Raw genomic sequence first — 27,670 nt, forward strand, 5'->3', positions numbered from 1 at the left:
ATTCTTCTTCGTTTCACTTAAGAAGACCCTGATTCATTAACAGAGGTTGCATAAATTACTGTCATTTTCACTTTGTGTATAGTTTTTGAAGTGTCATTTTTGGATGTCCCATACACTTGTGTTAAGAGATGATTTTTAAAAAACACTTAGTTTGTGTTCATCTGATAAATGAAAGTCATATGGGATGGCATGAGTGTGGAAAGGATGGAGTTTCCTTTTAGTTCCTTTTGTTGTATTTTTTTTCCCCGATGTGCTTCATTTTTATTGCTGTTCTTGCACTAGATATAAGTGTTTAACCTGTACCATTGCATTTTGTTTTGTTCTCTCCCTTTAACCATACATCCGTATGTCTGTCAGGAAAAAAAAAAGTACTTTTACTTTTTCAATACTTGAGTATAATTTAAAGTTGTATGTAAGTTAGATGGCCCAGTTTTCTATTAGTGTGAAAATGAAGATACACAGTCAATATTAAAATTAATTTGCCCTAGACTGACATCTAGCAGCTTGTCCATTTGTGTAGCTGCTCTCATTGATGCGGTGAGTGCAGCAGTAATAGAGGAGTAATATAGAGGAGCACAACAGTCGGAACAGCAGGCAGCCTTTCTCAGTCAACAATCAATACAGTCCCATTCAATACAGTTTAAGCCATTACGCTGCAGCAGTTAATGAACACCACAGAGCACAATAATGCAATCAGTGCTAATAAACACAATCAGTAGGTGCAGATGCACTTATAGAGCTCCACTAGCTTTAATCTGTAGGGGAGCGCAGGGTTAAATATAAATATATTTCCACACATGCTAGTATAACCAAATCTATGGTATTTACTAGCTGACATAGCAACACTATACAGAGAAAAAGGTGCACCAAAATTCAAAAGTCTTTTGAAGATATCACTGAATATTTATTTTACCGTAGTAAAAATTTCTGGCTGAAGTCAATTTTTCATCTTAGTTTTTAGTATTCATTTAAAATGAGACAAATCTGCTATTTGTCATGCATTGCAGGGAGAGGGGAGCCAGGAGTACAGATAAACACGTATTTATTAACAAAACTTCAAACAAAACAAACAGGAATCCAGGAAACAAAACCACAATGTAACTTTATGACTGGACAATAACACTGGGGAAACAAATGACTTAAATAGGAGTGGCAGGGGGTGTGACAAATTAACAAGACAGGTGTAACAGATCAAAGGCTAGTAGGGGGAAGTCCTAATATGGGCAAGAATAAACCAATACACACAAAACAACAGGGGGATTTGTCTTTATTATGTATACAGATCCACAAATAAATAAATAAATAAATAAATAAAAATTGTGTGAATGGTGTCTGATCAGCTTCAGTCTTTGGTTTGTAATATGAGTGATTCTTCAGAAGGATATGCAGAGTGGCAGCTTTCACACACTTCAACACAACTGGACGAGTGAAGCCTCATTAGCGCTCAAACACTAGTCTAATGTCCTAATTAGCAGCTGAAGGGAGGGCAGATGGCACTTCTTCAATCACTGCTGGATCGTGTTAGCTGTACACAGGAAGTGCCTCTTCCTCTCTTCAGGCTGTGATAACGGCTCAAATCTCTAACCAATGGTCTTAGGCCGGTGCGATCAGGTGCGGGTCAGCAGGTTTAAGGGTCCATTGTCCACTCTCAATGTCATCTGGGACGGGAGGAGACGCATCCCCCGGCTTCTCCACAGCCTCAGGCCTCAAATAACCGCATCGATCCACGTCACACAAGATGCAATCACTCAACTTTATCGATCAGTCAGCACACGTGTATTTCACTGTTTCTAGTAATAGCAGTAATATCTACAGCCACGCTGACGTATGAACTGCCACAGAAATAATCCAATTTGTGTTGATTTCTGGATTGTTTCAGAACGCTTTATATTCACGTTACTGAGACAATTGAATGTGAGACATGGCCCTCACTCACGATGGCTGATCGAGGGATTTCCTGTGCAAAAGCTGTCGTCTAGAGAAGATGTTTTTTTTACGTATTTGAATGTTTAATGAGACATTTCCTGTGTGTGGGATACAGTTTGTTTCATCTCAGCGCAGCGTTCTCAGAAAAGCTCTCTCTATTTGTATGCAGATGGATTCTGATTTTTCAGATCTACTGTATTTTCATTATTAATTGATTCCCTTTGATCGTTATGACACGGGTTATCAGATTCTTTCATAACAGAATCGCACGACACAACTCTCAATTAATCCAGCCGGGTGTCGTTGTGGGATGAAAGAGAAAGACAGGGATGGAGCGCTGGGGATGTTAATAATTATTAAACTGTTTATATCGAATAAACCAGTAATTGCTCTGATTTGCCACTGTGGCCAAGCCTTGTGCTTCTGATATTGCACAGAATAAAAGAAAATCAATGCAGTAGGCAGATCCACAAAGTGTGTGTAAAAAAATAGGGGGATTTTTAGAATCAGAGCTAAATTAACAGAGAGACATTCATGTCAATGCGTTTTTCCAAATGTACAGAAGCCCACAGAGACCAGTTATTTTTCAGTACAGCGAAGAAAATCCTGTAAGAAGTGGTTACAGATACTGTAATAGAGCCTAAATTATACACTCCTCCCTCATACATAAAAATAAGAGAGAAGAACATCTTCAAAGAGATGCTCTACCAAAATGTGCTAAATAGCTCAGCAAGCATTTTCATTAAAAACAAAGCTGCTAAACTATGCGTTTTCTTCTTCCTCCACATGGTGACGTCACACTGAGTCTCAGAGGCAGTACTGATGGTGGAAAATGTAGCAGAAATTCTAAGTAATCTAAAGTTTTAAGGTAAATACTAAAGGGTTTCTTTTTTATATTAAAATGTTCTATGAAGTAGTGAATTTGTGTTGCTGTCATTATCAAAAATGTGCCATACACTATATTTGCTAAATGTGTCTATTTTCTAGGGGTGGGAATCTTCAGGCATCCGACTAGTTCTTCACGATCCGATCCGATTCTGATTCTGGGAGTCACGATCCGATTCCAAAGCGATTCTTGATCTACATTTTTTCCCTAATTAATTCTTCTGCTGTGCAAATACATCTTCACAACTTTATTTTCATTTTACATTTTTACATGTTGTTTATAGTTGGAATCTCTGTATGTCAGTACTGCCATCTTAAAAGTAGGGCTGTGAATCTTCCTAATTACGATTTTCATTATCAACTAAATCTCACGATGCGTCACATTCTTAGTTTTCATACACGACCGTTCAAAAGTTTGGGGTCAGTACATTAAGTTTTTTTTTTTTTTTTTTTTTAGAAATGAATACTTTCATTCACCAAAGATGTATCAAGCTAATAATTAAAAGTTTATTAAAAGTTAATAATAAATAATTTACATTGTTATAAAATATTTATATTTTGAATAAACATTTTTAAACTTGTTGTTCATGAAAGAATCCTGAAAAAAAAATCACAGGTTCCAAAAAATATTTGTCAGCACAACTGTTGATATTATCCAACATTGATCATTCTAATAATAAATCAGTATATTAGAATGATTTCTGAAGGATCATGTGACACTGAAGACTGGAGTAACAGCTGATAAAAATTCAGCTTTTCATCACAGGAATAAATTCTATTTTAAAATTATGTTAAAATAAAAACAACATTATTTTACATTGTAAAAACATTTTGCAATATTACTGTTTTTTCTGTATTTTTAATCAAATAAATGCAGCCTTGATGAGCAGAAGAGACTTTTTTAAAGACTATTACAAGTCTTACTGACCCCAAACTTTTGAACGGTAGTGTAAGTGTTCTTTAAGTATCTGAAAGTTTACAGTAGACAATAGTTATTGGTTTTTCTTTTTTCCTCAGCATTATTGCCGTTTGATTATTACCGATGAGATCAGAGACAGTGGCAGCTTTATCAGGCTGCATTCAAACTAATGCACAGATCTATTTCCATATATCAGATGTTTTGTCCTGCTCTAAAAACATAACTGACTATGTGTACATCGATTTCGTCTAAAAGTGTTTGAAAATGCAAGTGAATTTAACCGCAGCTGAAATCGAGCTTCAGGACAAACAAACACAAAACATGTGAAAGTCTCTAACACGCACACGTGACATATGCGGTAAAAAAACAAGCTCAGAATCGATTCTGAAATATTCAGAATCATTGAAGAGAGAATCACGATGCATCTGAGAATGAATTTTTTTTCCCCACCCCTACTATTTTCCTTCATTCTGTCAAAAACACTGTTTTGGTGGTGAATTTCAGTCAACGGTCACTGTTATGATTGGCTAATGTCACTGCGTCTCTGTCCTTCTCAGCTCCTCATGGTAGTCATGAGGTAAAGCAGGCGCTGATGTGTTGTTGTGAATGTCTATCACAGCATGATGTCATAAGCTCAATGAGGAGGAATTCTGAGTTCTGAAACTAGAACTGTGTTTTTATAATACAATGATGTCTTATATGTCAGAAGATCCTTCGTGTCATGACCTGTCTGATGGTGTGTCTTACAGAAACTCCACGTACTGTATGAAGGTGTCCATGTCGCTGACGGTGGAGGAGAGTGAGGAGGGCCTCTGCTTCAGCAGTCGAATACGTTACCTGGAGAACGCCGAGATCACCAAGAGCAAAATGATCAGCTGCCCTGACATCGACGACTATCTCGCACCCTACAAGCAGCCTATCATGACCTGGTACAAGGTACAGACTTATATCTCGCACAGCTTGAGGTGACCATGATAGATCTTTTTGTTTCTCTCTCTACTCCTAGCCCTAATCCTAACCTAACCATTTCCTAAAATTAGTAAATGGGAAGGATGTTAACATTGCTGTTGAAGCTCCAAACCCTAAAGCAGCAGGGCCCAGTCCAGTTTAGCTCCAACCAGATCCAGCACACCTGCCTGGAAGGTTCTAGTCAGTCTAAAGGCCTTAATTAGCTGCTTCAGGTGTGCTTAATTAGGTATTGAACTAGGCTCTGCAGGTTTGGACATCCCTTCCTTAAACCATCTGATTTTGACAGGAAGGTTGTTCCAGGACAAACTTTAAAAAATAACAGTCAGCTTTAGGGTAATGGGTTTAAATTGAGTGAGTGTGAGGGCCGGATGGACATATGTGAAGAGTCCTGTATTTCCACAGGAGTGCCAGAGGAAAGAGTGGAGGAGCTCCATCATCATCAACACCACCAGTCTCTGGATCCCAGAAGTGCAGGAAGATGATGGAGGGAATTACACATGTGAACTCAAATATGGCAGCAGAGTTGTGAGACGGACCACAGAGCTCAAAGTCACCGGTACGTGTTCAGACTCATTCAGATCTGACACTGTGAGAGCAGCGCATTGAGAACAACCTGAACCTGTTATAATCAATGATAGTGTCTTACACCGGATGTGTCATGTGGTGCTGACAGTGAACAGATTCCCGGCTCTGTTTCTGCTGTGCGGCATGTGCTTGTGCTACTGTATGTTAAGAAACCATCAATGGATTTGGATTGTTCACCATTGTTCAGTTGACATGTTCAGACAGACTAAAGCCATTGTGTTGCATCACACTGCATTGATGCTAGTTTTAGCCTTGGACCATAGAATGTCTGATGCATTTCATACAGAAAAGGCAAGAGCAGGCTTGCCATTTGATTTGATTGGCTAGATTTGCACAACTTTCAGGAGAAACAAAGATCTAAAATGACCATGTTGATACTATGTATGCATCAGATGTGTGCAGAGATTTTTTCAAAGGGGTCCTATTATGCTTTTTCACTTTTTGAACTTCTATTATAGTTATATTAAAAATGATCCTGGCACTCCCAAGCTTTAGAACAGCATAGACAAGTGTTTCTCTCCATCAGTCCAAAACAAGTCGATCCATAATAAAAAGTGCCTCAGATGGCTCCGGAGGGGTCAGTAAAAGCCTCCTTTAGCGATCTGATGTGTTTTTTTTTTTTTTTTGTAAGAAAAATATCCATATTTAAAACGTAAGAATTACTTTAATCTAGCTTGCACTGTAGTAGTTTGCTTTGTGAAGGGGCGTGGCAAGACTGAAACGTCGTCTAAGCTGTTTGCCAGTTGGACCTTCTTCAAACCCGGAACTAATGGAGCCATTTGTGCCAGCCTGGGAAGAAAGCTATTGTAATAATGTAAATTATGTGAAAAATAATGCTTTCTTCAAACCACCAAGCATGAGAACATGTTCTAGTGCACCCCAAAACAAAATAACAAAATAAATACTTTGTAAAAGAGCATAATAGGACCCCTTTAAAATCAAGTCTGTATACATTCAGACTGCCGTGCCTTTGTTTGAATTCATTTTTCACACATTGGATGTTGCCAAATAAACTGAAGTTTGGTGTTTCTCAACTCTGGCCTTCAAGATCCACGTTTCTTTAGAGATTTCAGCTCTAACGCTGATCAAACTCACCTGTCTGTAGCTCTCAGGTGATCCTGAGCACCTTGATCAGCTGGTTCAGCTGTGTTTGACTAGCACTGGAGCTGAAGTCTGCAGGAAAGTAGATCTCGAGGGCCGGAGCTGAGATGAGCTGCCATAGTTGGTCACTTCACATTTTGTTCAGACTAAGACTGCACATTTTTGGCATGATCATAGTCACTGATTCGATTTCCCTGGATACTGTAGTCGTATTATTATTAGAAGTGACATTAAAATACTAGTTTTGTCTGTGATGTGATTTCAAATAATCTACCACTGCTCTGTGTTCCATATGGAAGTCTAAAAACAGATCAGTAGCGTATCAGCAGCAGTAGATGACTGTGGTCAGCAGGTTCTGATGGGCTGCCAGGAATTGTTTTCACTGTTAGCCTTGTGCCTGGAGCCCATACTGGAGGAGACCGACGAGTGGGTTTGTTTGAAAGCGAGCTCTTGCTCAAGCCTCCAGCCCTTCAGTCTCTTCTGTGCACATATCCAGGATAAATCCAGCTCTGTAGAGCAAACAACAGACTGCAGAGTTTTACACAGCACACAATAGAGGAATCATAAGAAAATCTGCTTTCGCGACTTGTGTCTGGATAATGTGACCTCGCCATGTCTTTCTAACGTTCCCTAAGGCTACACAACACTCGACTCGTCTCATGCACTCTCTCATTACTATACATGAATCTGTGTTTTGTTTGAAACAACAACACCTAAATATGCCGCCCTAATTGGTTCTTGATCATACAGTATTATCATTGAGCATGACCATCAAAACCCTATGAAAATGAGTGTACTGTACATGCATGTAACTCCGCACCAGTGCCTTCAACATTTCCCTGAGCAATTAATCTAGCAGTGAGTTTATGGTGCATTTATGATTGATTATAGCACAGACATATGAAGCAGATGTAAGATTTTCACAAACCGCTAAACTGGAACACTAGACGTTCTGCTGATCTAAGAAGAGTTCACCTGCCGTCGTGTCTGTAAACGGTCAGGACTCTTTCCATGTCACATGATAATGGGAGCTGAGACAGTAGCTTGTCTGCTAACGAGCTTTCATCATAGATGAATGACGAGAGCCTCCTTTCTGCTCGTCTTCTTCCAGGGCACGACAGCAGCATAACACACACATTCATCTCGCTGTCGTTCTGATCCCCCGCACACATCATCCTCATCCTCATCATCATCACGTGTGGGCAGAGATTGTCACGCACCTTTATTGTTTTGCCCAAGTGCCGAAGGCAGATGATTTGTCTCTCTCAGACCCTGAAGGGCCTCTAAAACCCCAAAATAAATCTAGAAATAACATCGTAATTCAGTTAACCCAGCAGATTTGCACTGAAATCTTGCCAGGTTTTGTAAGAGGGGAATTCTGTGAAAGGAGAATCTCAGATACCAAACAGCTCTCGAACTCTAAAAATCATCATCATCAAGTAAAAAGTCAAGTAAAGTTGGATGAATTAAACAGCTGGTTTTAAAAGAGTTTAGGCAAGGCAAGGCAAGTTTATTTATATAGCACATTTCATACACAATGGTAATTCAAAGTGCTGTACATAAGAGGAATTAAAATCATAATATAAAAATCATAAAAATGTATCATAATAATAATGACAATAAAAAGTTTATTAAAATCACACCATTCATTAAACTGAAAAAAAGGTCATTGCACAATGAGTCCGAAATTTTCGTATGCGTTTTTCATATTCATACTGTAATCGAACAAATTCGTCATGCCACAGAAACAAATTATTTCATCCGTTGCGAAAAAATATGTTAAACAATACAAAATGGAATTTGAATAATTTTGTTGTCCAATTTCTTTTTAAAAAGAGAAACAGAAAGGACATATTGAGAAAATACTTTGTATGCGCACCTCCTTATTAATGAGCTGTGGGATTATCCCGAGTGATTCAAAGTTTACTTCAGGATGTCAGTAAACTTTGATGCTTTGCTAGCGTTACTGGAGCCATATTTTATGAAAATAATAATAATAATAATTTCTGTGAACTCAGTGTACAAAGACCTTTACAGTGCTTTGTGCTGCGAGACGAAGTGAATGAACTTGTCAGACGCAATTCTGGATTTTGCCATTCGCTTGTACAGTGGCTCTGAACACCTCTCAAAATGCTTGCTACGGATGCGAAAAACGCAAAAAATCAAACCTGATCCAATTATTTTTATTATGACAGACGAAAATGTCGGAGGCAGTGTGCAATGACCTTAATACATTATGGTAAAGTTTAATTTGTTAACGTTAGTTAATACAATACTTAACTATACTTAAAGCATTAGTTCACTTCCAGAACAAACATTTACAGATAATGTAGTCACCCCTTTGTCATCCAAAATATTCATGTCTTTCTTTCTTCAGTTGTAAAGAAATTATGTTTTTAAGGAAACATTTCAGGAATTATCTCCATATAGTTGACTTCTATGGTGCCCCTGAGTTTGAACTTCCAAAGATCTAGCAAAACGATTGGCTATTTTTTGAAACAAATTGACAATTTATATACTTTTTAACCTCAAATGCTCGTCTCGTCTCTGTGATGCGCATGTGTAGTCTGTGTGATCTGGGTCAATACAGCTAGGGTATGTCAAAAAACTGCCATCTTGTTTTCATCTTCAACTTTGTATAGAATCGTACTACCTCATTGTTTTATCTATTTGGGTAAAGGACGTTCGATCTTGTTTGTATGTTCACTTTGTAAACACTGGGTTGGTACTACTGCAGTAATGTAGGATGATTTTGAAGTCAGCAAAGAAAACGAGATGGGCGTTTTTCGACATAGCCTAACTCTAACTGGATCAAACAGACTACACATGTGCATCACAGAGACGAGACAAGGCAAGCATTTGAGGTTATAAAGTATATAAATTCTTAATGTGTTTTGAAAATAACAATTATACAAACTAGATAGAACTCTTCTTCCTCGGCTGGGATCGTTTAGAGTCCTTTGAAGCTGCATTTAAAGGGATAGTTCACCCAAAAATGAAAATTTGATGTTTATCTGCTTACCCCCAATGCATCCAAGATGTAGGTGACTTTGTTTCCTCAGAAAAACACAAACGAAGATTTTTAATGAAAACCGGTGCAGTCTGCCAGCCTTATCATGGATATGGATGGGCACCAAACCTTTAAAAGTAAACAAAAACATGCACAGACAAATCCAAATTACACCCTGTGGCTCGTGATGATACATTGATGTATTAAGACACGAAACAATCAGTTTTTGCGAGAAACTGAACAGTATTTATATCATTTTTTACCTTTAATACACAGCCACGTCCATCTGTCATGAGCACGCTCTGGCGTAGTATACGCAATATATATATATATATATAATTATTATTATTATTATTATTATTTATTTTTTTATAATTAATATTTGTCTAAAAACTACTTTTTCAGTTTTTAGATAATGAAAAACATTAAGTCAAGTGTGTCCAAACTTTTGACTTGTAATGTAGCACTGCACTGGATCATCAGTGACAGGAGCAGAAAAAACATTTATGGTCTATAATAATTTCCAGTATTGTAATTGATGCTAAGAATAACATGAAGCTTCATGGTAAACAAACAGAGAAGCTGTTGTGTGGTGTGGAGTGTGAGCAGATTCACTGTGAGATCTCCTCCAGAGTGAAGGCTAGATGAACATCAGCCTGCAGCTCCAGCAGATGAGCTGTATTATCATGATAAAACATGGACTGGGGTGAGATATACTGAGACACAGGCTGAGGTGAGAGGACGAGCGTGAAATAGTGCCATTCTCATGCTGTATCATCCCAGCATCACTAGAGCTACAGCGGAACGGATCTTTAAATAGAGTCATGAGCGACAGCATCTCTCCACCGCAGACCAGAGACTCTCGCCGTCTCACAAACGCTGGGCTTAATGTGCAGAGACAGCGATAGGTAAACTTGTAGGCTGATTTCCTCAATGTATAAACACTGGCTCTTCTATTTGACTGACTAGAGAACACTGATGATGTGTTGAGGAAACAACAGTGATTCTTTTATTTCACTGCAGGAAAGAGTATGAATTCATTCCTCAAAGGTTTTTTTTTTGTTTTTTTTTTTGTATTTTAAGTCTTCCCTATTGGGAAGGAAGAAAAAAAAAAGAGAGAAAAAGCAACCCTAATGGAATTTGTAATGGTTATAATGGGAATTGCATTGGTTTTAATGGAACTGTAATGGTTCCTGTGTGTCTCTACTGGCAATTTGTTGCCTTCTGTTTGTATCATGTTGAAACCTAATGTAATATGTCCCAAAACACACTACAGGTAATAGATGTAAAGATTAATAGTTGGTTGTTTGTAATGTTTGTAGTGGTATTTTAATTAGATATTGTCTTGGTTGATTACAAATTGTCTTAAAATTATAAAGTGCACATTTTGCGTATCAGGATACATACGTAAGTTGAAGGAGTAGTTCACTTTCAGAACAAAAATGTACAGATAATGTACTTACACCCATGTCATCTAATGCCGAGTTCAGACTGCATGATTTTAGCCCCGATTTTGACTCGTCGACAGGTTTTGAGAAATCGCCGACAAATGCCCGAAATCACAGGCAAATCGGTGCTCGTTCACGTGAGTGACAATCACACAGTGTGAACTATCAAAGACGCGATCTGAGAGAATCGCCGACGTGTCGCCGACAAGCGTGAGATATTTGGCATGCTAAATATCTGGATCTGTCGGCGATTCAAAATCATGCCGTGTGAAAGGTGATCTGACTGAAAATCACATCGGCGATTACCTACAGCCAATGAGACAGCAACATCCAGGCCAGAGAGAAGGTGGGGGAGGAGTTACGAAGGTATAGACCACAATATCAACAAGCATAGTTTCGGTTTATTTTCTATTCGCTGCAAATGAGTGCACATGCTATTTGTATGACAAGCTTCTTGCGGGCTACCGTTTTTTAAATAATAATCCCAGTCTCACGTGAGAACTTGCACGCCTGACCTCGCGTTGTTTCCATGTCACTTCTCGCGTGTGTTTGGTTGTGAGACGTAGTTTGCGGACTGGGACAAAGTTGTCGGCGATTCTTCCTATTGTAAAGTCATGCAGTGTGAAACCCCCTGTCGCCGATCCATCGTGCAGCGTGAACACAGCAGCGACAGAATGCTACCCCTGATAGTCATGCAGTGTGAAAACATCTGTGACGCGATTGCTTTGAAAATCGTGCAGTCTGAACTCGGCTTAAGATGTTCTTCAGTCGTAAAGAAATTATGTTTTTTGAGGAAAACATTTCAACGATTTTTCTCCATATAATGGACTTCTATGGTTCCCCCAAGTCTGAACTTCCAAAATACAGTTTAAATGCAGCTACAAAGGGCTCTAAATGATCCCAGCCGAGGATCTAGTGAAACGATCGGTTACTTTCTAAAAACATTTACTATTTATATACTTTTTTTAATCTCTACACAGAGCTAGACAAGACAAGAATTTGAGGTTAAAAAGAATATAAATTTTATTTATTTATTTTTTTATTTATTTTTTTTAATAACCGATCGTTTTGCTAGATAAGACTCTTCTTCCTAATCTGGGATCGTTTAGAGTTCTTTGAAGCTGCATTTAAACTGCATTTTGGAAGTTCAAACTTGGGGCACAATAGAAGTCCACCATATGGAGAGAAATCCTGAAATGTTTCCTTAAAAAACATAATTTCCTTACGACTGAAGAAAGAAAGACATGAATATCTTGGATGACAAGGGGGTGAGTACATTATCTGTACATTTTTGTTCTGAAAGTGAACTAATCCTTTAAGTGTAATAACAGCATCTGTGGGCCATGAGACCTAAACATTTAACTCACCAGTTTTAACTCGAAGTGTGTAAAAAAAAAAAAAAAACTCTTTACAAAAAACTTACACTAAAGTTCATTGCACACTGAGTCCAAAATTTCCGTATCTGTTTTTTTTTTTTTTTTTTTTTTTTTTCGTATTCAGCATTTTATGATGGACGAAAGTTTCGGAGGCAGTGTGTGAACATGATCGACACAACATGAGGTTGTATTTATTTTTTTAACCTGCAAAAATTTCAGACTCAGTGTGCAATGACCTTAATGATAGCAGCCTGATTTAGTTTTACTCTTTGAGGTGGCATTACTTTTCTGGTTGTACAAGTTCTGCTTCAGTATTGATGTGGGTGGACTTTGATCTGTTCATCTGGATGTTTAGTTTCACCCATTCCTCCTGTGACATTTCCCTTTATCTTCATGCAGAGACAAAGCAAAAGTAATTGACTTATTAATTTATTTCAAAGCAGAACATTGTCCATGCCTTTGAATCTATCTAAAACAATCTGTACTGTTTAGTATGCAAGAACTAGATTACAGATAATGCATCACAAATCAGAGTACCGAAAATAATAGTAGTTGGTAATGGGGAAAGACACTAGGCTTAATTTAACGTAACAGATAAGAAAATATCTAGAAAATGAAAGAACACATACATGAACGTAACTCTGTCTCTGCACATTTTACACTGGTGAGATTGAGGATTACAGATATGCTCATCTGCAGTGTGTGTTAAAGGCTGTTTGTGAGTGTGTCTCAGCAGATCTAGTGCTGTGTGGGTCATTGTTATCTTATCTGTTTAGTAAATGTTTCCACGTGTAGCTGAAGGTAGTTGAGCAGGAGTGTGTTGATCTCTCGTGAAGTGTAACAGTCAGACAGTCAATACACATTAGAGCTGCGGCTCATTCACTAATGCTCAACTCTGTCAGAATGATTTACTTCTGATTTATGAATAACCACTAAAGCAACCAATGCGAACTCAATAAATAAATACAGATGAATGAAGCACACACGTTTTTTCATGGTTAACATGTGGCTAGGTGAAATCTGACCAATAAATGAACCGGTTTTCCATGGTTAAAGCATTTATAAAACATTGATTTAACATCAGTAGATTCCCCAGCCCCCAGTGGATAAGATCATATGCGTGCCCTAAAGTGATTTCATATGTACTTTGAATGCAAATTGAAAAAAAAAAAAAAAAAAAGTTTTACAACTTTTATTTTTACTGAATTAGCATAACCATGATGCTACTACTGTTTGTAGCTTCATCATATACTGATGATCTGTGTACAAACCCAGGTGGTAAAGAGAAAAGACAGTGAACATGTCATACGCAGAAACACAAGACACCAACACTAATATAATGCAATAAACATTCATTTCAACAACACAAGATGGAACATAAAGCCCTAATGTATATAACTCATAACAAAAACTATGAAACACAATTATTTAAAAGTAATACCAATAAATGTGGGCTGGGAATTCTGGGAATGTTAATTTACAGCTTTCACTGTAAATGATAAGATTTCTTCCACAAACTCTATATTTACTAGTAATTTTTTTTAATTGTAATTACTGTATAATACTGTATTTACATGACATATCCTGCTTAATGTGCTACAGCTTTTCACTGTATGTAGTAACCCAGCTTACTGTAACAAATGACTAGTTCTAACAATTTTTTTTTTCAGTTTCCACTATTAATTAAATACTAGCTATACCTCAATAAACTCCTAATTACTGCTTATTACTAGTTACTAGCTGTTCAGTTAAGGTATTGGGTACACTGAAAAAAGTACTAAGTAAATTTACGTAATTTTTATTTTGCAAGTTTTTGCAGGCATACTTTTTTAGGGGTCATCAGATGCAAATCTCACTTTTACATGTTGTTTGAACATTAATGTGTGTTGTCAGTTTGTGAACACAACCACCCTACAATGATAAACATCCACCCAGTGGTATTTGTTTAATCTTTAAAAGTAATATCCCTTTTCTAAAATCAGCTCATTCTCAGCTTCTTGTGGGTGTGACGACACACAGACAGAGGCCCCTCCCACGATAGTTGATTGACATGAGCGCCTTACCTTAGCCCCGCCCTCACCGAGCTGAAACAGTCCGACTCTGATCACCATTGTGTGACTCAGGTGCAGAGGAAGACAAGAATGTCTCAGATTGAGCGATTGAAGAATCTGTTGTTGGATGTAATTATGAACATAGGAGTTGTCATTTACTCCTGACATCTGAGCCGCTGAAGACACAGAGGATTAATGTTACTTTCGTTTTTGAAAGGAAAGCGCCGATCCCGATTTACATATGCGTCCGTGTTTGTGCAAATCGTTCCTGATGCAGCGAAGTGAGGATAGGGTTTTTTTATGCATCTTTGCAAATGGTCTTTCTTAATAATGTGCTTGTTGGCAAGTTTCGCAGCTAAACGTGGCTAAAGTAAACATTATGGCTCATCATCCCACGGCAGAGAGGGGCGGGGCAAGCAGAGCTCTTTAGCATTTAAAGGAACATGCAACAGAATAGTTCGCTTTAAAAAGGGCTGATTTTTACAAGGTAAAAAGAGTGTTTTTTACACTGAGACAATTTTTTTTTTTACATTTGAAAAATGTTAATCAAAGTATTTTATAGACTTCTCATTAAGACCGTAAAGAATCATATCAACTTGTAGAAAATGAGCATCCAATGACCCCTTTAAGTAACATTTAAGTATAGAATTAAGTAAAATCGTCTCAGGTTACGTAGGTAACCCTAGTTCCCTGAGGACAGGGAACGAGACGCTGCGTCCTGGTTAGGACACTTTGGGAACTGCCTTCAGCGTGACCGGTTCTGAAGCTCTTATAAAACAACGGCAATGAACTTGACATTGACCGGCGCCAGCCCATGACGTCATTAACAAGGCGCCTACTAGTATAAAAGGGGCGCTTGTGAATACAGCAACCATCTTTTTGTCTGATGGAAAGTGGGGGCCCGATGCATGGCTACGAGACGCAGCGTCTCATTCCCTGTCCTCAGGGAACTAGGGTTACCTACGTAACCTGAGACGTTCCCTTCCGGAGGGAACTCTACGCTGCGTCCTGGTTAGGACACTTTGGGAACGATATACCAACACCGCCATGCTGAGGAGTAAGTGAACAACTGACTGATTGAGGAGTCAAGAAGGAACATCACTCCCCACTACTTGGGCCGACGTCACAGCTAGCTCGGCCACCCAAGCACGGAACTCCTAGGAGTGGAGGCCTGATACTTCTAAGCGAGAGTAGGCCTACCTACACTCACCGCTAGTAGTGAAGCTTACCCTTAAGTCTTCATACTAGGCGGGGGTTCTGAAGAGCGGAGGCTCTAAACAAACTCTCTAAACGAGAGGAAGCCTAGCAACACTCTGTGCTTGCGGGGAACTCTGGGAATGGAGGTCAGAGACCTAACCACACTCAACACTGGAGGTGATCCATGAGGCTCCAGGAGCCTAAGCAATAGAACCACCTAAGTGGAGTTCTCAGGAGAGTGGAGGCTTCTGCAAGAAGACTCTCTAGATGAGAGGAAGCCTAGCGACACTCGATCCTATAAGTAGTGCTGTCTGCAGTGGAGTTGGAAAAACCCAGGGGTTTTTAGAACCAACTCTAGAATGGGAACGGAGAAATACTGCGTGACCCATACCGTGTAGGATTTTAGAAAAGAACCCAACCTTCGGGGGGAGTCTTTACCACTCATGTGGATTTCAGAAAGTGCCCAAGGACTTGCGTGTGCACTTACCACTTCACGTGGGTTTTAAGGAGTGCTCAAAGCTTCGCGTGAGTACTCACCACTATCGTGGGTTTGAGAAGGTGCCCAGAGCGTAGCGAGGGAAACACCATATAATTATCACAGGCGACAGCAAAGCCTGGAGCTTCGGAGCTCTGTAAGAGTGGAGGTCTCAAACGTAACCCATGTATGAGGGGAGACCTGACTACACTCACGCTTGTAAGTACAGAGGCGGAGCTTCTGGAGAACGGAGGCTTCACAGAAGACTCTCTAAAAAGAGAGGAAACCTGACAACGTTCAATCCACTAGCTCTTAGGAGTGGAGGTCTCAAAAAACCCTTCAGTGAGGGGAGACCTAGCTACACTCACGCCTAGAGGTACTGGAAGCGGAGCTTCTGGAAAACGGAGGCTTCACAGAAGACTCTCTAAGGAGAGGAAACCTAGACAACGTTCAATCCACTAGCTCTTAGGAGTGGAGATCTCAATAACCCTTCGTGAGGGGAGACCTGACTACACTCACGCCTGGAGGGAAAGACTGGAAGCGGAGCTTCTGGAGAACGGGGACCTCACCAGAGGGGAAGCCCCGACACACTCAATCCGCCAGCTCTTTACGAGTGGAGGCCTCAACGCTCTAAGTGAGGAGAGACCTGGCTACACTCACGCCCAAACTTATTTTCCCTTTAGGAAGAGTGGAGGCTTCTGCAGGAAGACTCTCTAGATGAGAGGAAGCCTAGCGGCACTCAAACCTATAGGTAGTGCTATCTGCAGTGGAGTTGTAACCACCCAGGGGTGTTTAGAACCAACTCTAGAATGGGAACAGAGAAATACTGCGTAACCCATACCATACAGGATTTTAGAAAAGAACCCAACCTTCAGGGGGGAGTCTTTACCACTCATGTGGATTTTAGAAAGTGCCCAAGGACTTGCGTGTGCACTTACCACTTCACGTGGGTTTTTAAGGAGTGCTCAAAGCTTCGCGTGAGTACTCACCACTATTGTGGGTTTGAGAAAGTGCCCAGAGCGTAGCGAGGGAAACACCATATAATTATCACAGGCGATAGCAAAGCCTGGAGCTTCGGAGCTCTGTAAGAGTGGAGGTCTCAAACATAAACCCTAGTGTGAGGGGAGACCTGACTACACTCATGCTTGTAAGTACAGAGGCGGAGCTTCTGGAAAACGGAGGCTTCACAGAAGACTCTCTAAGGAGAGGAAACCTTGACAACGTTCAATCCACTAACTCTCAGGAGTGGAAGTCTCAAAATAGCCCCTCCAGTGAGGGGAGACCTGGCTACACTCACGCCTAAAGTACTGAAGGCGGAGCTTCTGGAGAACGGAGGCTTCACAGAAGACTCTCAAAAAGAGAGGAAACCTGACAACGTTCAATCCACTAGCTCTTAGGAGTGGAGATCTCAATAACCCTTCGTGAGGGGAGACCTGACTACACTCACGCCTGGAGGGAAAGACTGGAAGCGGAGCTTCTGGAGAACGGGGGCCTCACCAGAGGGGAAGCCCCAACACGCTCAATCCGCCAGCTCTTTACGAGTGGAGGCCTCAACGCTCTAAGTGAGGAGAGACCTGGCTACACTCACGCTTGGAGGTACTAAAAACGGAGCTTCTGGGGAACGGAGGCCTTCATAGAGACTCTCAGAATGAGAGGAACACCTGACAACGCTCAACCTCCCAGCTCTACAGAGTGGAGATCTCACACCAAATATACAGTGAGGGGAGATCTAGCTACACTCACGTCTGAAAGTACCCGGAGCGGAGCTTCAGGGGAACGGAGGCTTCACAGAGACCCTCGGATGAGGGGAAGCCTAGCAACGCTCAATCTCCTAGCTCTATGGAGTGGAGATCTCACCCAAATATTTTTAGTGAGGGGAGACCTAGCTACACTCAACGCTTTAGAGAATACCAGGACTCACAGCAGGGCCTAAATGCAGAAAGCAGGGGCCCCGTAGAGTGGAGGCTTTGAAGCGAATCTTACAGAGAGAAAAAAGCCTGACAACACTCAGTCTTGGTGAGCGGTATTCTAGTAGTCTAGTAGTCTCTAGCGAGAGAGATGCTCAATAAGTGGAGGTCTCAGTGAAACCCCACTGAGGGGAGACCTGGCTACACTCAACGCTATAAGTACATGAACCCACCTCACAGGATACTGTGGAGAGGAGGCTTCAAGTCTGAACGAAAAGAGCCTTACAATACTGGGCTTTGGCAAAGAGCACAAAGCACATAGCCGGCAGTTAGCGAGGCCTAGCAGGCCTACCAGCTAAAAACCACGAGTATGTACTTGTCAGCGGAGCACTGAGGGGAGCGAAGGCTGCAACTGGATGGTTCTCAAAATAGGGGAACGCGTCTAGCCATTCTAAGTCTAAACCGTGGGGGAAGACCAATGGCCCGACCTACATCATGACGCCACTAGGCGAAAGGAGGTCTTGAACAGCAGCAGCGAAGAGCGGAGGCTCAATACAGAAGAACTCTCGATAGAGAGGAAGCCTGCAACACCCTGACAACGCTCACCGTGGCAGGACAGTCTGGGAGAGGGGGTGCTAACCAACAGAACTCATACTAATGAGGGGAGCCCCACTACACTCAAACCCCTAAGTGCTATCTGATAGAGCTTGTGAGAAATCAGCCTAAACAAGAGCCTCCATGGAGGGGAATCTTGTCGGCACAACTCTCAGGGAGAGGAGGCCTGAAAATCCCTACACTTAGGGCTTCACCTTCTTAGGGGGGTTCCTAAACTGCCCTCTCTCACTAAAGAAACTTCTTTCTTTCCCTATTAACAGGGCCCTGGGGAGCGGGGCCTACAGTGCACTGACTCACCAAGAGAGGCAGCCCATGCGCTCAACCCTGGGTTGCACCTATCTTCTAAGGGTGGGGAACCTACCCAACCTCCCGGTCTTCACACTCAGACGAGCGGAGTCTGGAGAGACTCTTACCACGGGACGGGGTAGACTGCTGCCCCAGTGGATGGGTGAACATGCGTATGCAGGTTTGCCACATTGAGCTCCAACGGCGGAGGCTCCGGGCGAGAAACACTCGGTGGTGCTTGCTTAGGGGAGCCTAACAACGCTTCTAACCCCACAGGAGTTAACAGAAGTGGAGGTCCAGACACTACCTCAGGAATAGGGGAGACCTAACTACACTTGGCATTCGGGGACCAGGGGGCTCAGATTAAGGAGCCCAAACTAAGTCTCACCCAAGCGGAGCTGGAAGACAAACATGTACACACACATATAACACCCAGATATGTCAGTTCGTATACCGGGCCTGTCAGAATGCGTTAGTAACTTCATCATAGGCCCGGCCCCGGAGTCTAGGAGTAGGACAGGAAGGCAGGCGGCCGAGCGGGCGCGAGGGGCGAAAGGGAGGGACCTCAGGTACCCGACTCCTGCCTGCTTTGACGCCGGCGCTGAATCGTCTCCCTGAGATCCGGCTTCCTACGCCGCGCATCGCGCCTCCTCTGAGACCTGCTCCGTGGAGGTGGAGGGCCTCGAGCGGCCACACTAGCCACCTGGCCCTGTCTCCGGCCCTGGGGCCAGGACGGGCCAGGCTGTCTATGCTGGTCGGGTGCGGGCGCGGACCGGCGAGGGATGAAGGACTTAAAAGCCGCTGAGCGCGCCTTCGCCTCCCTGAACTTCTCCACCACCGTCTGTACAGACGTGCCAAAAAGTTCGGAAGGCGAAACCGGGGCATCGAGGAGAAAACGCTTCTCTTTCTCCCCGATGCCCGTCAGGTTCACCCACAGATGTCTCTCTGTGGCCACCAAAGCAGACATAGCGCGACCAACAGCGGTCGCTGTCTGTCTGGTGGCCCTCAGAGAGAGATCAGTGGTGCGGCGCAGCTCAGTCATCTCCTCCGGGGAAAGCCCCAGGCCCTGGTCCAGATCTTTTAGTAGGTCGGCCTGGTACGCCTGCAACACCGCTACAGTGTGCAGGGCGGCACCAGCCTGACCTACTGCCGCGTATGCCCTGCCGTTCAGCCGCGATGTCTCCTTGAGCGGCTTATTCGGCAGGGTTGGAGCCGTGAGTGTCGACGTCCCTCCCGAGGAAAGATACGCAGCCAGGGTATCTTCCACCGGGGGCATCGACACATACCCGTGCTCGCGCATTCCCTGGACATCAGCATAATTGACATGCTGATGTCTGGTAATGCGGGCCGAGTAAGGTTTATCCCATGCCTTCTCGACCTCAGCATGGAGGTCAGGAAGGAATGGGAGGCTCAAAGGAGGTGGCCTGACATGGCCAGGAAGATATCTCTCACCAAGCCTGCCGTGAGAGACCTCTTCCTGCGCGCGCCGCCACGGCAGATCTAACCTCGCGGCGGCGCGCCCCATGACGTCCATCAGCTCCTCATACGCGGGGCAGGAGGGCTGGATGGGCTCAAAAGACTCATCTTCGCCCATCTCAGCCTCTTCCTGCTCGCCCTGGCTAGCAGCCAACAGCACACTCGCCGCTGGATCTGAGGATGTGAGAGACAACACATCCTCATCCAGCAGCGCGCCCTCGTCTCCCGCTGACGAGCGCGAGAGAGACACGCCTCTCTGAAACTCGTCAGCGAGCTCCACCTGCGAACCCCACGATCTCAGCCGCCGGGCAGCCTCAGCTGCCGCGGGACCAGAGCCGCGTGGGGGAGGCGGATGTCCTGATCCCCTCGAGAATAAGGACAAACGAGAGCGGAGCTTTTTGATAGAAAAGCTCTCACAGTGTACGCACTCCGCCCCCTCAAGGACGGAGCGCGCGTGCTGCTCACCCAAACATATCACGCATAAATCGTGCGAATCATCCGGTGTCAGACTCCGCGGACACGGATCAGCACACTTCCTAAATTGCTTACCTCCGGACATTGCCATCAAACTCACGCTTAGAACAAGGTGATCTGAAGAACAAAAAGATGGTTGCTGTATTCACAAGCGCCCCTTTTATACTAGTAGGCGCCTTGTTAATGACGTCATGGGCTGGCGCCGGTCAATGTCAAGTTCATTGCCGTTGTTTTATAAGAGCTTCAGAACCGGTCACGCTGAAGGCAGTTCCCAAAGTGTCCTAACCAGGACGCAGCGTAGAGTTCCCTCCGGAAGGGAACTACTTAACTAAGTTAAGTAAAATTAGCAAAGGAAATAAGTAAATATAACATTTACAGTTAGAGTTTGATGAGTAATTTCTATCAAATTATTTTAAGTTTACTCTGCAGTTCTCAAGTACAATTCACACAGCCATGGTTTGTAAACTTTACTCGAACATCATAGCACTGGAAAAAAAAGCCATCAAAGCATGTGGTTTACTTACAAACATGTACATAAGCAAGTAGACAGCTCCTTATTGTTTTTAAGGTTATATGTTGACTCAATGTAGTTACTAACCAAATGAACACGGAGACCTCAATACTTGGCACATGATACACAATGACGCTAACAATCAGTGAATGGTTTTTGAGCATGAATGGGTCATTTTGAGTTGAAAATATCTTAAATTGACTACTAATACTGAATTTACTCTTCTTTTTTTTTATTTTTTGCCTGAACTAAATTATTTAATGTAGAAATTACATTTGTTGTCTGTATTATTTACTTCTCCACAAAATCATTTCTATCAGTGTAGGGTTAAGGATGTAGAATATGGCCATGCAGAATATGCACTTTATAAGTACTAATAAACAGGCAATATGCTAGTAATATGCATGATAATAAGCAACTAGTTAATTGATAGAATTGGTCCCAACACTAAAGTGTTACCTTTTTTATAACAGTGTAACTTTAATGACATCTATATGACAGGGTCTTTCCTTAAAGTTGACAAAATACACTTTTATCAGATATATGCATTTTAAATTGAGTCTTTCTTTGGCAGGAAAACATTAAGGGCATTGTCAATGTTTGACAGGTGAAACCAAACTTTAATAATTAAATGTCATACAGATCATTTTTGTTATTTTTTTAACAATAATGATTTCATTAGTGATTATTCCTTAAGTGAGTATATGATTTTTCAAAATATTTATTTAAAAAATGCAAAGGACCATTGCACTCAAAGGTAAATTACATCCACATAACAAAAATAAAAATATGTAGCAAAAAGTGTAAAAATAATTTTGTATTTTACACAACTATTGTGATTGAATTATAGTAAAATAAAAGGATCTCTCAGTTTCATGCAGATGTGTGAGATAGATAAGCATTCAACGAAAGTGCTTGAAACATTTGAAAGTGATGCAGAAACACATTTTGTATTAATACAGTAATAATATTTATGTGTATGTGTAGTGTGCAGAATGTGTAGTGTGTAGTGTGCAGTGTACAGTGTACAGTGTGTGTAGTGTACAGTATGTGTAGTGTTTAGTGTGCAGTATGTGTAGTGTGCATCTGGTGTCATCAGAGCTCTGGATTCACGGCGGAGCGGCTGACAGTCTCGCTGCGAGTGTGTGTAGTGTGCAGTATGTGTAGTGTGCATCTGGTGTCGTCAGAGCTCTGGATTCACGGCGGAGCGGCTGACAGTCTCGCTGCGAGTGTGTGTAGTGTGCAGTATGTGTAGTGTGCATCTGGTGTCGTCAGAGCTCTGGATTCACGGCGGAGCGGCTGACAGTCTCGCTGCGAGTGTGTGTAGTGCGCAGTATGTGTAGTGTGCATCTGGTGTTGTCAGAGCTCTGGATTCACGGCGGAGTGGCTGACAGTCTCGCTGCGAGTGTGTGTAGTGCGCAGTATGTGTAGTGTGCATCTGGTGTCGTCAGAGCTCTGGATTCACGGCGGAGTGGCTGACAGTCTCGCTGCGAGTGTGTGTAGTGCGCAGTATGTGTAGTGTGCATCTGGTGTCGTCAGAGCTCTGGATTCACGGCGGAGTGGCTGACAGTCTCGCTGCGAGTGTGTGTAGTGTGCAGTATGTGTAGTGTGCATCTGGTGTCGTCAGAGCTCTGGATTCACGGCGGAGCGGCTGACAGTCTCGCTGCGAGTGTGTGTAGTGTGCAGTATGTGTAGTGTGCATCTGGTGTTGTCAGAGCTCTGGATTCACGGCGGAGCGGCTGACAGTCTCGCTGCGAGTGTGTGTAGTGCGCAGTATGTGTAGTGTGCATCTGGTGTTGTCAGAGCTCTGGATTCACGGCGGAGTGGCTGACAGTCTCGCTGCGAGTGTGTGTAGTGCGCAGTATGTGTAGTGTGCATCTGGTGTCGTCAGAGCTCTGGATTCACGGCGGAGTGGCTGACAGTCTCGCTGCGAGTGTGTGTAGTGCGCAGTATGTGTAGTGTGCATCTGGTGTCGTCAGAGCTCTGGATTCACGGCGGAGTGGCTGACAGTCTCGCTGCGAGTGTGTGTAGTGCGCAGTATGTGTAGTGTGCATCTGGTGTCGTCAGAGCTCTGGATTCACGGCGGAGCGGCTGACAGTCTCGCTGCGAGTGTGTGTAGTGTGCAGTATGTGTAGTGTGCATCTGGTGTCATCAGAGCTCTGGATTCACGGTGGAGTGGCTGACAGTCTCGCTGCGAGTGTGTGTAGTGCGCAGTATGTGTAGTGTGCATCTGGTGTTGTCAGAGCTCTGGATTCACGGCGGAGCGGCTGACAGTCTCGCTGCGAGTGTGTGTAGTGTGCAGTATGTGTAGTGTGCATCTGGTGTTGTCAGAGCTCTGGATTCACGGCGGAGCGGCTGACAGTCTCGCTGCGAGTGTGTGTAGTACGCAGTATGTGTAGTGTGCATCTGGTGTCGTCAGAGCTCTGGATTCACGGCGGAGTGGCTGACAGTCTCGCTGCGAGTGTGTGTAGTGCGCAGTGTGTGTAGTGTGCATCTGGTGTCGTCAGAGCTCTGGATTCACGGCGGAGCGGCTGACAGTCTCGCTGCGAGTGTGTGTAGTGCGCAGTATGTGTAGTGTGCATCTGGTGTCGTCAGAGCTCTGGATTCACGGCAGTATGTGTAGTGTGTAGTGTGCAGTGTGTGTAGTGTGTAGTGTGCAGTACGTGTAGTGTGCTGTGTAATGTGTAGTGTGCAGTATGTGTAGTGTGTAGTGTGTAGTGTGTGTAGTGTGCAGTGTAGTGTGTAGTGTGCAGTACGTGTAGTGTGCAGTGTAGTGTGTAGTGTGCAGTATGTGTAGTGTGTAGTGTGCAGTGTGTGTAGTGTGCAGTGTAGTGTGCAGTATGTGTAGTGTGTAGTGTGTGTAGTGTGCAGTATGTGTAGTGTGTAGTGTGCAGTGTAGTGTGTAGTGTGTGTAGTGTGTAGTGTGCAGTACGTGTAGTGTGCAGTGTAGTGTGTAGTGTGCAGTGTGTGTAGTGTGCAGTATGTGTAGTGTGTAGTGTGCAGTGTAGTGTGCAGTGTAGTGTGTAGTGTGCAGTGTAGTGTGCAGTATGTGTAGTGTGCAGTGTAGTGTGCAGTGTGTGTAGTGTGCAGTACGTGTAGTGTGCTGTGTAATGTGTAGTGTGCAGTATGTGTAGTGTGTAGTGTGTAGTGTGTGTAGTGTGCAGTGTAGTGTGCAGTACGTGTAGTGTGCAGTGTAGTGTGTAGTGTGCAGTATGTGTAGTGTGTAGTGTGCAGTGTGTGTAGTGTGCAGTGTAGTGTGCAGTATGTGTAGTGTGTAGTGTGTGTAGTGTGCAGTATGTGTAGTGTGTAGTGTGCAGTGTAGTGTGTAGTGTGCAGTGTGTGTAGTGTGTAGTGTGCAGTACGTGTAGTGTGCAGTGTAGTGTGTAGTGTGCAGTGTGTGTAGTGTGCAGTATGTGTAGTGTGTAGTGTGCAGTGTAGTGTGTAGTGTGCAGTGTGTGTAGTGTGCAGTGTAGTGTGCAGTATGTGTAGTGTGCAGTGTAGTGTGTAGTGTGCAGTATGTGTAGTGTGCAGTGTGTGTAGTGTGCATCTGGTGTCGTCAGAGCTCTGGATTCACGGCGGAGTGGCTGACAGTCTCGCTGCGAGTGTGTGTAGTGCGCAGTATGTGTAGTGTGTAGTGTGCAGTGTAGTGTGTAGTGTGTAGTGTGCAGTACGTGTAGTGTGCAGTGCAGTGTGTAGTGTGCAGTATGTGTAGTGTGTAGTGTGCAGTGTAGTGTGTAGTGTGCAGTGTGTGTAGTGTGCATCTGGTGTCGTCAGAGCTCTGGATTCACGGCGGAGCGGCTGACAGTCTCGCTGCGAGTGTGTGTAGTGCGCAGTATGTGTAGTGTGTAGTGTGCAGTGTAGTGTGTAGTGTGTAGTGTGCAGTACGTGTAGTGTGCAGTGTGTAGTGTGTGTAGTGCGCAGTATGTGTAGTGTGTAGTGTGCAGTGTAGTGTGTAATGTGTAGTGTGCAGTATGTGTAGTGTGTAGTGTGTAGTGTGTGTAGTGTGCAGTGTAGTGTGTAGTGTGCAGTACGTGTAGTGTGCAGTGTAGTGTGTAGTGTGCAGTATGTGTAGTGTGTAGTGTGCAGTGTGTGTAGTGTGCAGTGTAGTGTGCAGTATGTGTAGTGTGTAGTGTGTGTAGTGTGCAGTATGTGTAGTGTGTAGTGTGCAGTGTAGTGTGTAGTGTGTGTAGTGTGTAGTGTGCAGTACGTGTAGTGTGCAGTGTAGTGTGTAGTGTGCAGTGTGTGTAGTGTGCAGTATGTGTAGTGTGTAGTGTGCAGTGTAGTGTGCAGTGTAGTGTGTAGTGTGCAGTGTAGTGTGCAGTATGTGTAGTGTGCAGTGTAGTGTGCAGTGTGTGTAGTGTGCAGTACGTGTAGTGTGCTGTGTAATGTGTAGTGTGCAGTATGTGTAGTGTGTAGTGTGTAGTGTGTGTAGTGTGCAGTGTAGTGTGCAGTACGTGTAGTGTGCAGTGTAGTGTGTAGTGTGCAGTATGTGTAGTGTGTAGTGTGCAGTGTGTGTAGTGTGCAGTGTAGTGTGCAGTATGTGTAGTGTGTAGTGTGTGTAGTGTGCAGTATGTGTAGTGTGTAGTGTGCAGTGTAGTGTGTAGTGTGCAGTGTGTGTAGTGTGTAGTGTGCAGTACGTGTAGTGTGCAGTGTAGTGTGTAGTGTGCAGTGTGTGTAGTGTGCAGTATGTGTAGTGTGTAGTGTGCAGTGTAGTGTGTAGTGTGCAGTGTGTGTAGTGTGCAGTGTAGTGTGCAGTATGTGTAGTGTGCAGTGTAGTGTGTAGTGTGCAGTATGTGTAGTGTGCAGTGTGTGTAGTGTGCATCTGGTGTCGTCAGAGCTCTGGATTCACGGCGGAGTGGCTGACAGTCTCGCTGCGAGTGTGTGTAGTGCGCAGTATGTGTAGTGTGTAGTGTGCAGTGTAGTGTGTAGTGTGTAGTGTGCAGTACGTGTAGTGTGCAGTGCAGTGTGTAGTGTGCAGTATGTGTAGTGTGTAGTGTGCAGTGTAGTGTGTAGTGTGCAGTGTGTGTAGTGTGCATCTGGTGTCGTCAGAGCTCTGGATTCACGGCGGAGCGGCTGACAGTCTCGCTGCGAGTCCACGAGGTTGACAGATTTCCTGATGAAACGGGGATTGTGCGGCGGCCCGCTGTGGCTCCTTTATCAGCTCTGATGGTCTCCAGATAAAAGCCAAAGATTTATTCTCACTCAGTAATGAGCTGGATAATTAATTTTTGCCGACATCCATCACATTCTCAACAAGGCCATTGTCTTGAAAATTGCTCCTCGACTGGGTTGGCGGTAGACGGAGGAATGTGAAGTGACGAGGAGAGTAATGAAGCGTGGGATTATTCAGACACACTTTATTAGAAAAGCTAATAGTTTCTCTATTTTAATTCGTCGTGTAATAAATGGAACAGAAAGCATACGCTGAGGTGATTGACTTCCTGAAAGTGTAAATACATCAAGGGCAGACTTTATTTAAAATGGGGAAAAAATGACTGAAAGCATTCTGATGTATTTCTATGATGTTTAAGTCACGTTTATCGCTGTATTCAACTGAAATTGATCTTATTCAAGTCAGAAATATTTTAAGTCACTCAGTTAACCAATTATGGTACATCAACAAATATATATATATATATATATATATATATATATATATATATATATATATATATATATATATATATGTGTGTGTGTGTGTGTGTGTGTGTGTGTGTGTGTGTGTGTGTGTGTGTATGTGGGCTAAAGATGTTAAGATGTCCAATTCAAAAGAATTTTACAAAAGTGATTTTATGTCCATAGATAGCACATTGAATGTAAGTAAACTGTCTTTTCAAATAAGTTTCAAATAAGTTTTTTAGAGAAAATATTCAAAATTTGGTTGAAAAAAGTCATCAGTGTAACAATATTTAAGTAAAAATTCAAATGTTTATTCTGACTTGTACATTTTAAAATCTATAAAAGAATAAAGGAGCATTTTAAATTTGTGTTTTAAATGAGTAAAAAAAAAAATACTGAAAAATAGGCAAAATCTAGGATAGTGGCAATTTTTTAAAATGTAGAATTACAGCTAATTAGTATTTTGGGTCGTAATGTCAATTATAATGTCATTGATTTTTGTTGTAAATATGCCTGACAAGATTGACACTGAATGACATTTATGTGTGATATTAATGTGTGTCTTTTGTAATAAAGGGGAAAATGTAGCATTTTTTTTTTTTTTTTTTTTTAGGAAAAATAACAATTTAAAGCAGTATTACAGTTTATGCGTTATACATTTTATGCCCTTTTTTGTCTTTATTATATATATATATTTTTTTTTTTTTCTCTAAGAGTATTTCACGAAGCGTTTTAGCACTAAAACTATCCCCTAAATCTGTCAAATGTTAGGAATAGTGAAGAGGACTCCTACGTCACTAAGACCAAAGGAATTCTACAGATTTCCATTACAAATGCTATT

At 42.6% G+C, this 27,670-nt stretch overlaps 1 protein-coding gene across 1 annotated transcript in view; it reads left to right on the top strand.

Annotated features, from left to right (window-relative positions):
• il1rapl2 (interleukin 1 receptor accessory protein-like 2) overlaps window positions 1-27,670 on the top strand; it is a 336,038-nt gene that overhangs the window by 229,637 nt on the left and 78,731 nt on the right. Inside the window, exons 4-5 of the mRNA XM_073820745.1 lie at window positions 4,480-4,666; window positions 5,102-5,255. Coding sequence (XP_073676846.1) covers window positions 4,480-4,666; window positions 5,102-5,255 — 341 coding nt within the window. The remainder of the gene's footprint in view (window positions 1-4,479; window positions 4,667-5,101; window positions 5,256-27,670) is intronic.

The sequence above is a fragment of the Garra rufa genome, chromosome 16 (genome assembly GCF_049309525.1).
Source record: "Garra rufa chromosome 16, GarRuf1.0, whole genome shotgun sequence".
In the NCBI taxonomy this organism is placed as follows: Eukaryota; Metazoa; Chordata; class Actinopteri; order Cypriniformes; family Cyprinidae; genus Garra; species Garra rufa.